The sequence below is a fragment of the Cyprinus carpio genome, chromosome B13, assembly GCF_018340385.1.
Source record: "Cyprinus carpio isolate SPL01 chromosome B13, ASM1834038v1, whole genome shotgun sequence".
NCBI lineage: Eukaryota > Metazoa > Chordata > Actinopteri > Cypriniformes > Cyprinidae > Cyprinus > Cyprinus carpio.
In genome coordinates, this window is record NC_056609.1 from 11,397,062 (window position 1) to 11,410,886 (window position 13,825).

Below are 13,825 nucleotides of genomic sequence, written 5' to 3' on the forward strand. Positions count from 1 at the left end.
ATCCTTTTATATTAGATGTTTTGCTAGTATAAATAAGATGACAAGGTCTCCATTTTCTTGCTGCTAAAAAAACCAAAAGGCAGGGAAAATACACTGCAGCAATGCAAAATGCATCAAATAATGAACAAGATCAACGCATGAATCGCCAAATTCTGATATGGTTTTCCTGCATCATTTTTATGGTATCACATAAGCTCCACTGACTTCACTCCCATTGTTAATCATTCCATCTAGTTGTTGCTGATTTGCATAAAGTTGGTCTCAACTTTGAGTTTCTAGACATGCCCACACAGCGTTGCCAACCGTTGCTGTCACTCATGTCAACAGATGTGCTTAATGATATTTCACTAGAATGCTATTTTTACTCTATTTTTGATCAAATTAATGCAGCCTTGCATGGCGAGGATAAGAGATATCTTAAAAAAAAAAAAAAAAAAAAACATAATCCCAGATTTTTGAACACCAATGAATTTACGAATAAAGAAAAATTAATCATCCTTAAGTTTTTTTCTGAAAAAAAAAAAAAATCATCTGAGACTCCCAAACCTCAAAGTAAATGTTTCTAATTTTAGTTCTGTATTCAGAGAAAAGAGAGGAGAAAGAATGAACATGTGGGATAAACAACAAGAGAGGAAGAGTAGGTCCTTGCCTCCAAATCTACCCAGCAAGCCTTCATAAGCCCTTCCTGTCTTTTTCATTCTCTACAAAGCTACTGTAAAGTCTGTGTGTGTGCTGTCCACCTCCGGAGGGCTAAATTGCTCCCAGTGACGGGTGTTATTCTGGGAGGCCATCCTCTCTCCATGGCTCCATTCATCACATAGAGAGAACAGTAACCTAGCATCTTGGGCCAAGATTACACGCTCTAAAACCTTTCCTCAGCCCCGACAGAAGCACAAATTTGCAAAAGGCCAGAAAACTGTGGTTAATATACAAACTTAACAGTTTTAAGTCCAACAAAAATAAACCGAATCACAAAAATGTTCCAGAATCATGAGGGTAACTTTTGCCGGAAACGTACATAGTAATGAAACCCATACCTGGGATGCACAAAATATGATTTTTGTGATATTTTTGATATTTTAAAACTCATCTAGCTCTAGAAGTCACACTTCTAAATAAGGAAACCTCACATATATCCAGGTTTTTCTAGACAGTGAGGACAATGTTTCTTCAATGAAGAAAAAAGTTAATGAGGGGTGAACTAAAATAAGACAAAAACTTTTTTTTTTTGCAGTTTAGTTTATTTTATTGTTCACTTTTGTTTTATTTTAAGTCATCACCCAGTGTCCTGTCATTTCTAAAACATGGTACTACTGCACTTATTGTGAATTAGCAACTTGCTAACATATTATGGAAACTCTGGCAATAAAGGTCAATTCAGGGTCTGTTAATGTGTGAGGAAATAAATGATTACACATTGTAGGTTTTTCTTTAATAGCATTATTGCATAAGTGATAAAACCCCAGTTTGACGCAGTCAGTAAGAATGTTTGTTTCATAATGAGGTGGATTTGAGCAGTGTGTGATCTTTTGGATTGAGTATAAAAAGCAATCAAAAGGAAATTAGGAAGAAGTTGCGTACAGAAACAGAATGATAAGCAGCACTAAATTCAAAAGCATTAAGACAAGCAAGGTTTTGTTTCCAGACTGTTCAATCTGAACCAGTTTTCTGGAAGCATATTAACTCTGCAGTTAATTGTTTGTACATTATCATCTGCACAATTTGAGGCGTATGTCTACAGAATGATTATGGAAATGAATGAAGATGCTGCCATATGAAAGGTCTGTCAATCAAATGTGACATTTGTTGTGATGAGACAGAGGGGTTCAAAACAGATGTTCTCTAATGAACAAAAGACAGTCTACCCTCTTCAAGACCATACTTAAACCGAGTACACTTGATCTGCAAGCCATATATGCTCATGTCTGCTACTGGTCAGGCAAACAGAGAGTCCTGTCCAATGTTGCGTAACTTGACATGGACATAGATTTTCATTACATGGACAAAAAAACTTATATATATATATATATATATATATATATAATTTTTTTTTTTTTTGTGAACTATTCCTTTAAGGCTGCAGATATGAGCCCAACCAGGAGGATTCTGGGTAATAACAACACTGACATGGATCAGTTGAGTGTGTTGTTTTGTTTGATTGCTTAATGTAAGGCTGAAATGACAGCGCTGACAGGAACACCCCATGGACCTCTATTAGGACCCTTCGGGTTTCTCAGCAGTCAAAACCTCGTCATGCAGCATGAGTGCGTGTCGGACACTGAACTGATAACAACTGTAATGGGACCTCTCATGTTATTTATCCTGTCAGAGACAAATGAGCTCTGGAATGATGAGACATTTCTTTCCGCTGGGGGTGAACACTGATCATGCTCTCTGGTGCATGTAAACAGTCAATTAAACATGCTACAATACATGAGGCTCTAAAAGTAAATTAATACAAACGGTTGACTCCTAAAAGCACATAAACGCTAAATTATGAGAACAAAAGTTAAAATGATTTTTAAATTATAAACTTTTAAATTATAAAATTTCTGTACAAAGTCAATCTAACCTCATGTACACTTTAAAAGGTGGTCTAAGGTAAGCTTTGTTTGAACTCTGTTTGCAGATGGTATTATGGTATCTACCATATTTATAATGTGCAAAATAAGGACTCAAACTAGACCATGCAATCAAACCAAATGTGAAAACAGCCTTAAAGTGCTCAAAGCTCGAGCGTGAACCCAAAGTCCTCAGTAGCTGAATGTCTTGAGCTAAACCAGTGGAGCGTTTCTCAGAGCAGGTGACCCTGGCATCTATTAGTTCATGTAAAGAGTTTATCTGTTAAGAGGCTCAATGTTACGCAGAAGTGCAGCAAATCTCCACTAAGAGGAAGAGATCCATGTTAAAGTGAAAGTGCCTGACAGACCTGATCCTAACATGAACTCACTATCATAGTGCTACGTGTCTTTAAATAGTCAAATCAATATGAATTTTGGGAAGGAGTTATTTAGTAGGGTGAGAACAATCTGCTTGCTTGGAATAGTCCAATAGTTAGTTGGAATCCAAGGTCAAAGTGGGTTTTATTTTATATCAAAAGAAATGGAACAACAAAAAGGAACACCATTTCATTAAGGCCAAAACATTAACAAATACAGCAGCTAATGAAGCTTGATTACATTCATCAATGCATTTTAAAATGTCTAAATGCAGTTGATTATGCAATGCAAGTCACATTCATTTATATAGTGCATTATACAATACTGATTGTTTTGTATGCATATATACTTCTGGTTCGAGTGAACGCTGGCGTGTTTGGCTGCCGCTGCTCTCCAGTATTTTGTGTTATTTTATTTTTACTTTTTTTTAACTTTCCATTTTACTTTGTACTGTCCTTGGAGTGAGGAGATCTCTTGCCTGGCCTGTTACTGTGTGCGGACTGATGTGGTTGTTATGGATGATTTTTAAATTGGATGACTTGTTTCCGTTTGGAAATGTGGTGCTATATCATCTGTGCACTGGTCTGCTGGAGTTTTACTGTTTGTTCTTTGAAGTGGGACCTTTTTTTTTCCCCCCGGTGTGAACTGCTTTCTGAGCATGGTGGTTAAATACTCTTCATTGGATCTACAGAGACTAAATTCGTTCTACCGTCTTCCTGGCGAAATATACAACCGCTGTGCTGCACTGGGAATTATACGCCACCCCAGGTACATCCATCGCGGATCTCACCGTGATTTCCTTGTGAGGTCTGTGACTCCATCGCAGGATAATGATTATATCCCAGTCATTTGGTCGTCATATCGCCACTCTTCCATCGGATCAAATGGTAAGAGTCGGTGCATCAATTTTGGAAATATCACTTTGCTCAAAGATGCACCTCTCAGCAGTCAGCTTTTAGCTCTCGTAATTCTGCTTGTATTGCTTTTGTTAATGCTTGGTTGGTATTAGTGAATGCTAGATCAATATAGAATAAATTTTTTATTCTAAATGACTTATTTACATCACATTCATTAGACGTCTTATTTATTTCTGAGACTTGGTTAAAACATGGTGACTCGATGCCTCTTGTTGAGATTGCTCCTCCAGACTGTGCATTTTTTAGTTCTCCACAGGCCTTTGGACATGGAGGTGGAGTTGCAACAATTTTTAAAAGCTGTTTTAAATATAAGACTGTGCCCACTGATACTTTCTCCAGTTCTGAAGTCCAGCTATTGAAGGTTGATGTAAAGGGGCCTGTACTAGGTGCTTTGGTTTACAGACCCCCTAAATGGAATAAGGATTTTATTTGTTAATTTTCAGATTTTCTGTCTGATCTGGTGACTCGGACTGATCGATTACTAATCATTGGGGATTTTAATATTCATTTTTGCAGTCCTTCGAAACCATTGGTCATGGAATTTATAACTCTAAATTAGAGTCAATGAATATTTAACAGTATGTATGTGGCCCAACTCATAATTTGGGTCATACACTTGACTTGGTGTTGTCCCGTGGCCTTTTGATCTCAAACATGGAGGTTATTGAGGCATGTGTATCTGTTCATTATCCAGTTTTGTTTGAATCTGAATGCTTTTCTCCATCACCTACTTTCGCTCAGCATTCACATTGGTCTAGGGTTAATAATTCTAACACTGCAAATTTGTTTTCTGAACATTATTCTTTATATGTTACCAATGATATCCTTAATGAAACTGAAAGTTTGATTGAAGGATTTTATAAAGTTTGTTCTACATCTTTGGACACTGTTGCTCCGCTAAAGCATAAAAGGGTAAAGGGTGTTGACCAGCCATGGTTAAATGAAACCACCCACGCTCTTAGACAAGAGTGTCGGAAAGCAAAGCGAAAGTGGAAAAGTGGTTTTATTTTTGTTTGGCTTGTGTGTGTTGTGGGTATTTTGGGCACTGCATTAAAGTGATTTGTCTCTTGTCTTGTGTATTGGGATTTTTATTTTTTTTTTGAATTTTGTTTTTTTTTTTCTTTGTATGTGTCTTTTTTGGATTTGCCTAGTGTTTTGTTTTGGGGACTTTACTGTTTTCTTTTTGTGTTCTTCCCTTGGCCCACATTTTTCAAGTATTTCATATCATTGTTACGCGGATGATTCTCAGTTTTATCTACCAGTAAAGCTTGATTCTGCTGTTTCATTTTATGTGTTATTGAAATGTGTACATGATATAAAGACATGGATGTCTAATAATTTCCTGCAGATAAATGAGGATAAAACCGAGGTTTTAACATTAGGTTGTCCTGCACACTCATCTCCTGCTTTGGAAGCTCAGTTAGGTCTACTTTCAACTAATATATGCAAACAAATCAAAAACCTTGGAGTGATTTTTGACACCTCTCTATTTTTTGATGAACAAATTAGTGCTGTTTTTAGAGCTTTTTCCATCTGAGATCTATTGCAAAGTTGAAGCATCTTCTTTCAAGGAAGGAAACTGAAGTTGTGATTCATGCACTTGTTACAGCTCGATTGGATTATTGTAGCTCTCTTTATTCTGGTCTTCCTCAATCTTCAGTATCACGATTGCAAGCTGTTCAAAATGCTGTGGTAAGACTTTTGACTGGTTCAAAAAAAGAAGGATCACATTTCTCCTGTTTTATCATCCCTTCATTGGCTTCCCGTTAAATTCAGGGTTGATTTTAAAATTCTTCTGTTTGTTTATAAGGCATTGTTTCGTTGTGCACCAAGTTATCTCTCTGAACTTCTTGTGCCATAATGTCCTGTTAAGGCACTTAGATCTTCGAGTCACTTGCTTCTAACTGTACCACGGTTTCGGTACAAATCAAAGGGTGATCGGTCTTTTTCTGTGGTTGGCCCCTAGCTTTGGAATGGTCTCCCTTATCATGTGAGATGTGTGAGAACTGTTCATTATTCAGCTCGATTTAGTTCAAATTTGATTCATCTTAAAGATCATTAGTAATAAAATAAACTGAGTTTAATTATAAAGAAGATGCCATTATTCATTCAGTTTAGCAAAGATTTATAGAGAAGATTTAAAGAGAAGTTATAAAGTGAACTCAATTCAACTACAGAGAAGCTCTACAGAAAATGTCAAAATTCAACACAAACGAGTTCAATGTTGATTCAGTTTAGTTCAATAATAGTGTAAAGTTCATGAAAAAAAGCTTAATTCAGCCATAAGAATCTCTACAGAAGACAACAGTCCTTATTCAGCTCAGTTCAGTTTCAGTTGAGATCAATCCAGTTCAATAACGAAGCTGATGCTTCAAAGATCGGCTATATTAAACGATTCAACTCTAAAGCAACTCTACAGAAGATAATTTTGATTATCCAGTTCAATTTAGTTTAAGATTCAGTGCAGTCATACTGATAATATTACTGAATTTAAAAGTGTCTTTTAAACTTCAACTGTGCATGCCAAGAATGCCACAATGGTAAGTAAACACATTTTGAGGTGATTATATAATCAAAGAAATAAGACCAAAAGGTGTACTGTGGAAACATACTCTACACAAGAATATAAGCGCAGGCGCTTCTAGCTACCTAATGGTGCTTTCTGAAATGAACAAAGCAAGTACACACTATATTCTTAACACTGCTGCAAGGGCTGCTGTAGTGCAATAACATAGTCTTCTATTTCAGACTAACTATGATCAAAAGGCAAAAAAAATTGGTGAATCTTGCTGAGTGAGTTGGAGCTGGTTAAACTGTCAACATGTTTATACTTGGCTACCTGAAAAATAACACATCCAGTTTAGTGGCTTAGGCATTTAAGGGTAACTACCGGCCCATTTACTACAGAGGTTTGTTATGGTATCAGAACTCATATAAAGTATATACAGCGGATTTGTTTACAAGCACTTGTTGTTTCAAGCCCATGGCACATGGTGTTCATTAAATATCACAGACAGATAAACAGGTGTCCGTTTAATATGGAAAGGGGAATTCAAGATTGGATAATAAAGTACAAAGATTCCTTGACCTGAAAAATAAATAACCAGAGTGAAAGTCTACATAAGCATAAAATGAGCCCTTGTGGGTTTTTTTTTTTTTTTTTTTTTTTTGTCTGTTTTCTTCCTTCTAGGTCAGACAAAACGTCCTTCCGATCTCCTTTGCATCAGGCAAATAATTATATTTCAGTCTAAAAAGTCTTGCTTAGAAATCCTGACGGAATAAACTCAGAAAGAGAATGAAAGTATTTGCAGACGACAGGTGCAGACCCCCTAGAAAGCTAAGCCACTCACTCGCTCTCAGTAGAAGAGGAAAAGGAAATGGATTTTCATACCTTTGAAATGTTGCTGGACCTGCTTGCAGAATGACCAAGCGGTTTCTCATTCTGTGGAAGAGAGAAAAGGGAAGAAAAAGTTTGAGAACAGTGCTTACCATTCAGTTCAACAGAAACTAAAATAACAGGTACAAAGTCTCAAGGAACTGACTGCTAAAAGTGTTTTAATAACACTGCAAACTTCAGAAACCTCTCAAAAGATGAAGCACAGCTACATGGAAAGGAAATTAGTCTTTTTATGTGACTTAACTACATGACTGCGTTAATTAATGGCCTTTATGCTTAATATTTCTCAGCTGGTTAATTCTACCCTTAAGCATTGAGAAGGGATGTCTTTTTCCTGCTGTGATATTATTTATAGGTCAGGTATGATTGTTATGTAAGAAGGTTGCTATATTACCAGCTGGCTCTGTGAAACTGGATAAAGGCTTCTAATAGTAATAGGCTGATTAAATGGATAATATTGCACCATTTTGGGATGCTTGTTCATTTAACAGAAGATATAGGCCTAGTTTTTCTACAACTGCCTTTTCGATGGAGAGTAAGCAATTTTTATAAAAAAAAAAAAAAAAAAAAAAAACATAAGTTGGGATGATGCTCTTGTATTTCCCTTGTACATCCCTTCTTCAGGTAGCTTAATTTTTGTTAGGCTCAAATAAATCTGAGCAAACATACCCTTTCTGTCTTCACGACACTTAACGATGGCTATTCAAGTACAAATTGTCATTGTTTTGCATCTTTGGTGTATTAACTCTTTTCCTGGTTGAAGTCAGTTAAAAATAGACTGAAAGTTCTATATTGTAAGACTATCTAGAAAAATGGGCTCACTGAAAAAGACTGGCTGACTGAATGATTAACCTTAAGGTCCAATTCTAGCCATTAAAAAAAACCATTGACTTTTTCCTCAATGAACTGCTAATTTGATGCTTATTAATAGTTAGTAGGGTAGTTGTTAAGTTTAGGTATTGGGTAGGATTAGAAACGTAGAATATGGTCAAGCAGAATAAATGCTTTATAAGTACTAATGAACAGCCAATATATTATTAATAGGCATGCTAATAATTAACTAATTAATACTGAGAATTAGACCCTATACTAAAGTGTTACCATATGTTTACATCTTATTTTTCCAGTTAAATTTTTTTTGTGACCAAATATGATTCAGTTGTGTTCTTTCTTGATAGGCTTCATGAGAGTCACCCAAACAACTTCTGCTTACAACCTTTCATCATTTATAATGCAAAAAAAAAAAAAAAAAAAAAAAAAAACACTCCAAAACCTCAAAACAACCAGTAGCATTACATTTGAAACAACAGAAAACTAGCACATGCTCGTTTGGCATTTCCAGTCCTATGTGCATTATGAGGCAGAAACGGTACTAATATCAGTGCTTGGCAGAGAAAAGCTCTGCAACAAAGAGCCCTTTGGCACAATGTGCCATGATTAGCGAGTGGGTGAGTGTGTGAAAGCTCTTTGTTTTTCCTCTGAACTGAACTGTAATGGTGAGGACCCAATAAGTGTGAGAGCATGTGCAGCAACAGAAGGACATACTCTTTATCTTTAATCATTCCTGTGCTTTTTACGCATGTCTCCAGCCCTGTGCTGTTACCATGGAGATTGCAACGGAGGGGACCGAGTGCTAAATCCCTTTTGGTTACTGTCTTTCTGTTATTAAGGGGAATTTCAGCCATGCTACACATCAAAACAGTTCATCCAGTCATCTTTCTGTATTACTGCACACACTCGAGCTGATGGCCAGTTTCAGTCGAGTAAAAAGTCAAAACGAGAGCACACATGATTAGCTGGTCATGTAAAATTAAGCAACGTCAAATGTCTAAAGATTTTAATGCAATTTTTATTGGGCAATTAAATTTTCGAAAGTCTCATGAAATAAGTTTCATGATCCTTCCGTGTCTCATGAATACAAAAATTCAATTGCGAAAACAGCAGGTCTGACAAGTTTAATGTAAATATTGCGATATGCATATTGCAACAGCATGCGATATCTGAATCATCTTAATAATAAACTACTTCAATCAAAACATTGCAAAAGGTAAAGTTTTAGGTCAACCCATATAGCAGAGAATTGCTTGATGTTGAAAAGAGTTATTAAGTGCAATGAGTGCAGAAAACAATTCTTTGCCATCTCGTCTTACTGTCTGACACACACCTGAAGCACGCGTTTCAGAAGCCGCGCAAACACCGAACTAATTCGTTTTTCACATCGCCTTGTGTTTGAACAGATCCATAGACACATCCATTTTTTTTATGTGAAAACACCGGTCCTGACAATCATTCTTGTAAACGAAGTCAGTTATGTTTTTAATGAATGTAAACAGCTGAGAAAGAAATCGGATGTGTATCATTATATTGGATCCGTGCAGTCGGAATTTAAAGGGACAGCAGCCTATAAATACGTGCTGCTGAATATGTCACTAATCTTAACAAATCAACAAAACACAGCTATTAACCTACATTTAATTCATACAGTTATAACATACTGTTATTTTACACTTAATTATTACATTTCTGTACCTGAATACTACTGTTTATTATATCTATTCTTGTAAATGGTGTCTTTGTTCTTTTTTTTTTTTAACTGACTGTTCACTTGCCTTTAATCATGTTTGAACTTTCTTAGGCTATAGTTTTTGCTGTGGTATAAAAATAAGTACTTAAAGTGTACTTTCAGTAATAGGCCTAAATGGAAAGCAAAGTTACATGATTTTTTTTGTTTGTATGTTCACATTGATGTTAAAATTACATTTTCAGATTTGTGACATTACATTTTATGTAATGCTAAAACACTGCTGGTCACTTTCAGAAGTTGTAGTGGTCCTTTCTTTTAAATATTTTAAAATATAATTGAAATTGATATGACACACTATGAGCAATATCACATCGCATATAGAATATTGCATTATTTAACAAAGTATCGCATATCGAATTTTTCTTAACTATTGCACAGCCCTAGTGTGTGTGTGTGTGTGTGTGTGTGTGTGTGTGTGTGTGTGTATTTATTATTTATATATATTTTTGTAAAGACATTGTTAGAAAACATTAATGGTGTCAATTGCTAAATTCATTGCAAACTCAAAAATTATAAGATTTAAAATAGTCTTAATGACAATACTTTGATAAATTGCACACAATAATTTTACAAACAAAAACAACATATACAATCTTTCAAACTCATATTTTTGGTTTCAAGGAGAAACTTTTTTCTAAGTCAGTATCTGTACTTTAAGTAAACCTTTTTTTTTCTTTTTTTCTTTTTTTTACATTCAAGGAATACATACTTAAGTGTTACAAGTCAGGTCAAAGTTCATCATGGAGACATCATCTTATCTCTCTCACTGCAGGCCACATGTGCTCGTCTCTTATCGCTCACTGTGACACATCCTGCTATCAAACCTCACACTAGGTGACCTGGTTTTGCCCACAGTACATCACTCTTAAAACATGCTCTGGAATACGACTGTTGTTCATATACATACCAGCCATTTCAAAATGTCCATCAGAAATAATTACACTTAAAGGCTACAGGTTTTTGTGTGTCATACACAAGAAAAACATCTGAAGAACATATAACCTCACTCTATAGATATAGCTGATGAGAAATGACTCAATGTGAAGGAAATTTTAAAGGAATAGTTTGACATCAGTGATGATTGATCATTTGAGAACTATTGATGTTTTATGTCACTGACGTCAAATCTGATGAGATGCATCTAACAAAACCACATTTGATTTGAGAACCTTCAGAAATTCACTTTGTGTGCTCTACTGGAAAAACAAACTTATATGGGTTGGTAATGACATGAGGGGCAGTAAATTACACTTTTTTTTTCTTTCTTTTTTGGGGGAACTATTGTTCGATTGTTTTTATTGCAGTGACAACACAATTTGCCTTGCATGGATGATTTGTAGCGTTGGAAAGGGTGGAAATAAGAAACGTTGAGATAAAGTCAGTATTAGTTGTTCAGACAGAACACAGGCTGTTTTCCGGCATCACTGGAGACAATTGCGAAAGACACAAGAGTCCTACAATTACACACCAGAGGAAGCGTCTTTTGTAGCCGCTCTGAACACTTTGGCTACCAGACACAAGTTGTCTTCTGTACATGTAGTAATATTTTGATGACAAATCATGTTAACAGGATACATAAATAACAAAAAATTGAAGGGCAGAATCCTATAAAAATACAAAAAAAAAAAAAAAATACTAAAAAACTAACAATTGGCAGAATGTGTAATACAGTAAAACCATGGTGCCCATAGATAAATCTCTATGGGCACCTCAATAAATCTCAATATTATCATGGTTAGACAGAACAATTAAAAAAATGATTGAAAAGTATTTATGAAAAATAGTAGCCCAACACATTCATAAATTAAATACAATCATTTCATTTTTAAATATCTTATTTCATTTTAACTAACTACTGTTTAAGTGCTAAGATATTTTAGATAAGATTTATTTATTTATTTAAAAAACAAAAATCTCTTATGCTGACCAAGCCTGCAGTTATTTGCTAAGAGTTAAATTTTGAAATATCACATTTTAAATAACCATTTTCTATTTATATTTTTAAAATGTAATTTATTCCTGTGATGCAAAGTTAAATTTTCAGCATCATTACTCCAGTCTTCAGTGTAATATGATGGTCAACATCATGCTTGGCACTGTCTGTTCCTTATTATTCAACCAATTAGTACTGCTTCGTTCTGCTTTTATTGTTTCACAAATTTTGTTGTTGTTGTTGTTGAACTGGCAAAAAGTCACCCCAAATGCAGTCTGAAATCCAGCCCATAGTGTTTGTGGCTGAATATTTACAAGTACTTCAGGTGTGCGGCTATGTAAATGAAGTGCTAACACATTGTTGTTATGGATTTGCAAGCTTCATCAAGTGTGTGGGCAGATCCAGAATAATGAGCCAGACTCCAAGCTTGCCATGAGTGCATGGATAATATAATGAGATGACAAATGCATGCCTGGTGCTTGAATGTAATCTGACAGGGACGATTAGAGGAGAAAACAGTACAGTGAAGTTTGAGGTATATACAAATCACTCAGTGTGCTTAAATAACGTGCCCCCCTCTATCTCAATGAGCGCATGTTAACATAAACCTCTGATAACACAATCAAGCTTTTAAAAAAGAGTGTGGGGCACAGAGAACATGGCAGCTGTCTTTGTGGCTTCTGTCTGCTTCAGTCACGCTGCAAGCTTCCTGAATAAATGATTCCTCTTTCTGCTCTCAGACTACACTGATTCAGGTTTAGTTTGGAATCTTCCTGTTCCATTTAGTCTCACGGTTGTATCACGTGAGCTACGTATAGAAACCTGACATTTACGGTCTCTTCCCCTCGCCAAAGATTTTTAGTCTTTCACCTGGAAATGCAGGCTGTTTCTGCCTTTGTTGATACTACAGTAAGTACTCTCTCTGCTATATTTGACACTTCTCATATTCTTGTTTAGCAAGACTTTTGACAAAGTCTGGTCCACTTTGCAGTTTAATCTTGCCATGAACTGTCCACTTAGACTGCAAGAGACAGACTCGATTGGCCTACATGTAAAGCAATAAACCACAATTACTTGAGAATAGGGCAGGAGAAACTGAAACTGGACTTAAATGTGTGATCAATAATTTATTTATTTTTTGCTAACAAATGTCTACAACTAAAAATTCTTGAAAGCTCTAATGGAAATTTTGACATATCTAGAGAATAGCTCAGCTCTGTTCATTGTAAGTATAGCAACATGTACACAAAAACAAATGTGTTAAAAAAAAATTTTCTTAAGACTGGTTAGAAATTGCAATATTAATAGCAAATCATTTATTTTATTCACTATTTTATTTTGGTTTTAGTTCAACTTTAGAACCATTTCTTGGGTTAGCCAATTACAGAATCTTCAGTAAATAAATAAATAAAAATCCCCCCCACATTATATATTTTGTTTGTTTGTTTTCATGAAAATGCATCACTTCTGGGGCATCAGGGTTATTATTGTTAACTAAATTGTTAACTAATTCAATTTGCCAAGGCAGTACTTCTCATTTTTTTAATTTTAATTTAATGCACTAAAGCTGTTTAGAATTGTTACAAAAATGTTTAAAAATAAAACAAATAAAAACTATATAGACAAACTAATAAAAATGACAAAAGAAATATATATATAAAACTAAATTCAAATTTTAATGAAAGTGAATCAGATCAAAAATTAAAAATGAAAACAGGCAATGGAAAATAAAAAGTAATTCAAATTATTCATAAAAACTATACTGGCATCTCAATGATACTAAAATAAAATTTCTTGGCATCAACAAATTTGAAAACCCCTATCGCAGCCAGTACACTGGAATAGAGGTGACTTCAGGCCGCTCTTGAGGTTTTTGAGTGCAGTCAGCATCAGATGTCTGTGGGTGTTTCGTGGGCGTAATGTCTGAGGCCAACACTGCTCATAATGTTCCCGAACCTATTTACTTTGGAAAATTTCCTGAATCTGAGATATATGTCTATCACAATGTCCAAACTAGACAAGATTTCAGCAACAAGTAATCGTTCTGCTGACACC

At 35.2% G+C, this 13,825-nt stretch overlaps 1 protein-coding gene across 8 annotated transcripts in view; it reads right to left on the reverse strand.

The window, feature by feature from the left end:
* LOC109049816 (E3 ubiquitin-protein ligase MARCHF8-like) overlaps window positions 1-13,825 on the reverse strand; it is an 88,917-nt gene that overhangs the window by 16,568 nt on the left and 58,524 nt on the right. For all 8 annotated transcript variants that reach the window (XM_042736517.1, XM_042736521.1, XM_042736524.1 and 5 more), the window contains one exon: window positions 7,248-7,298. In XM_042736517.1, the coding sequence (XP_042592451.1) occupies window positions 7,248-7,298 (51 nt within the window). The remainder of the gene's footprint in view (window positions 1-7,247; window positions 7,299-13,825) is intronic.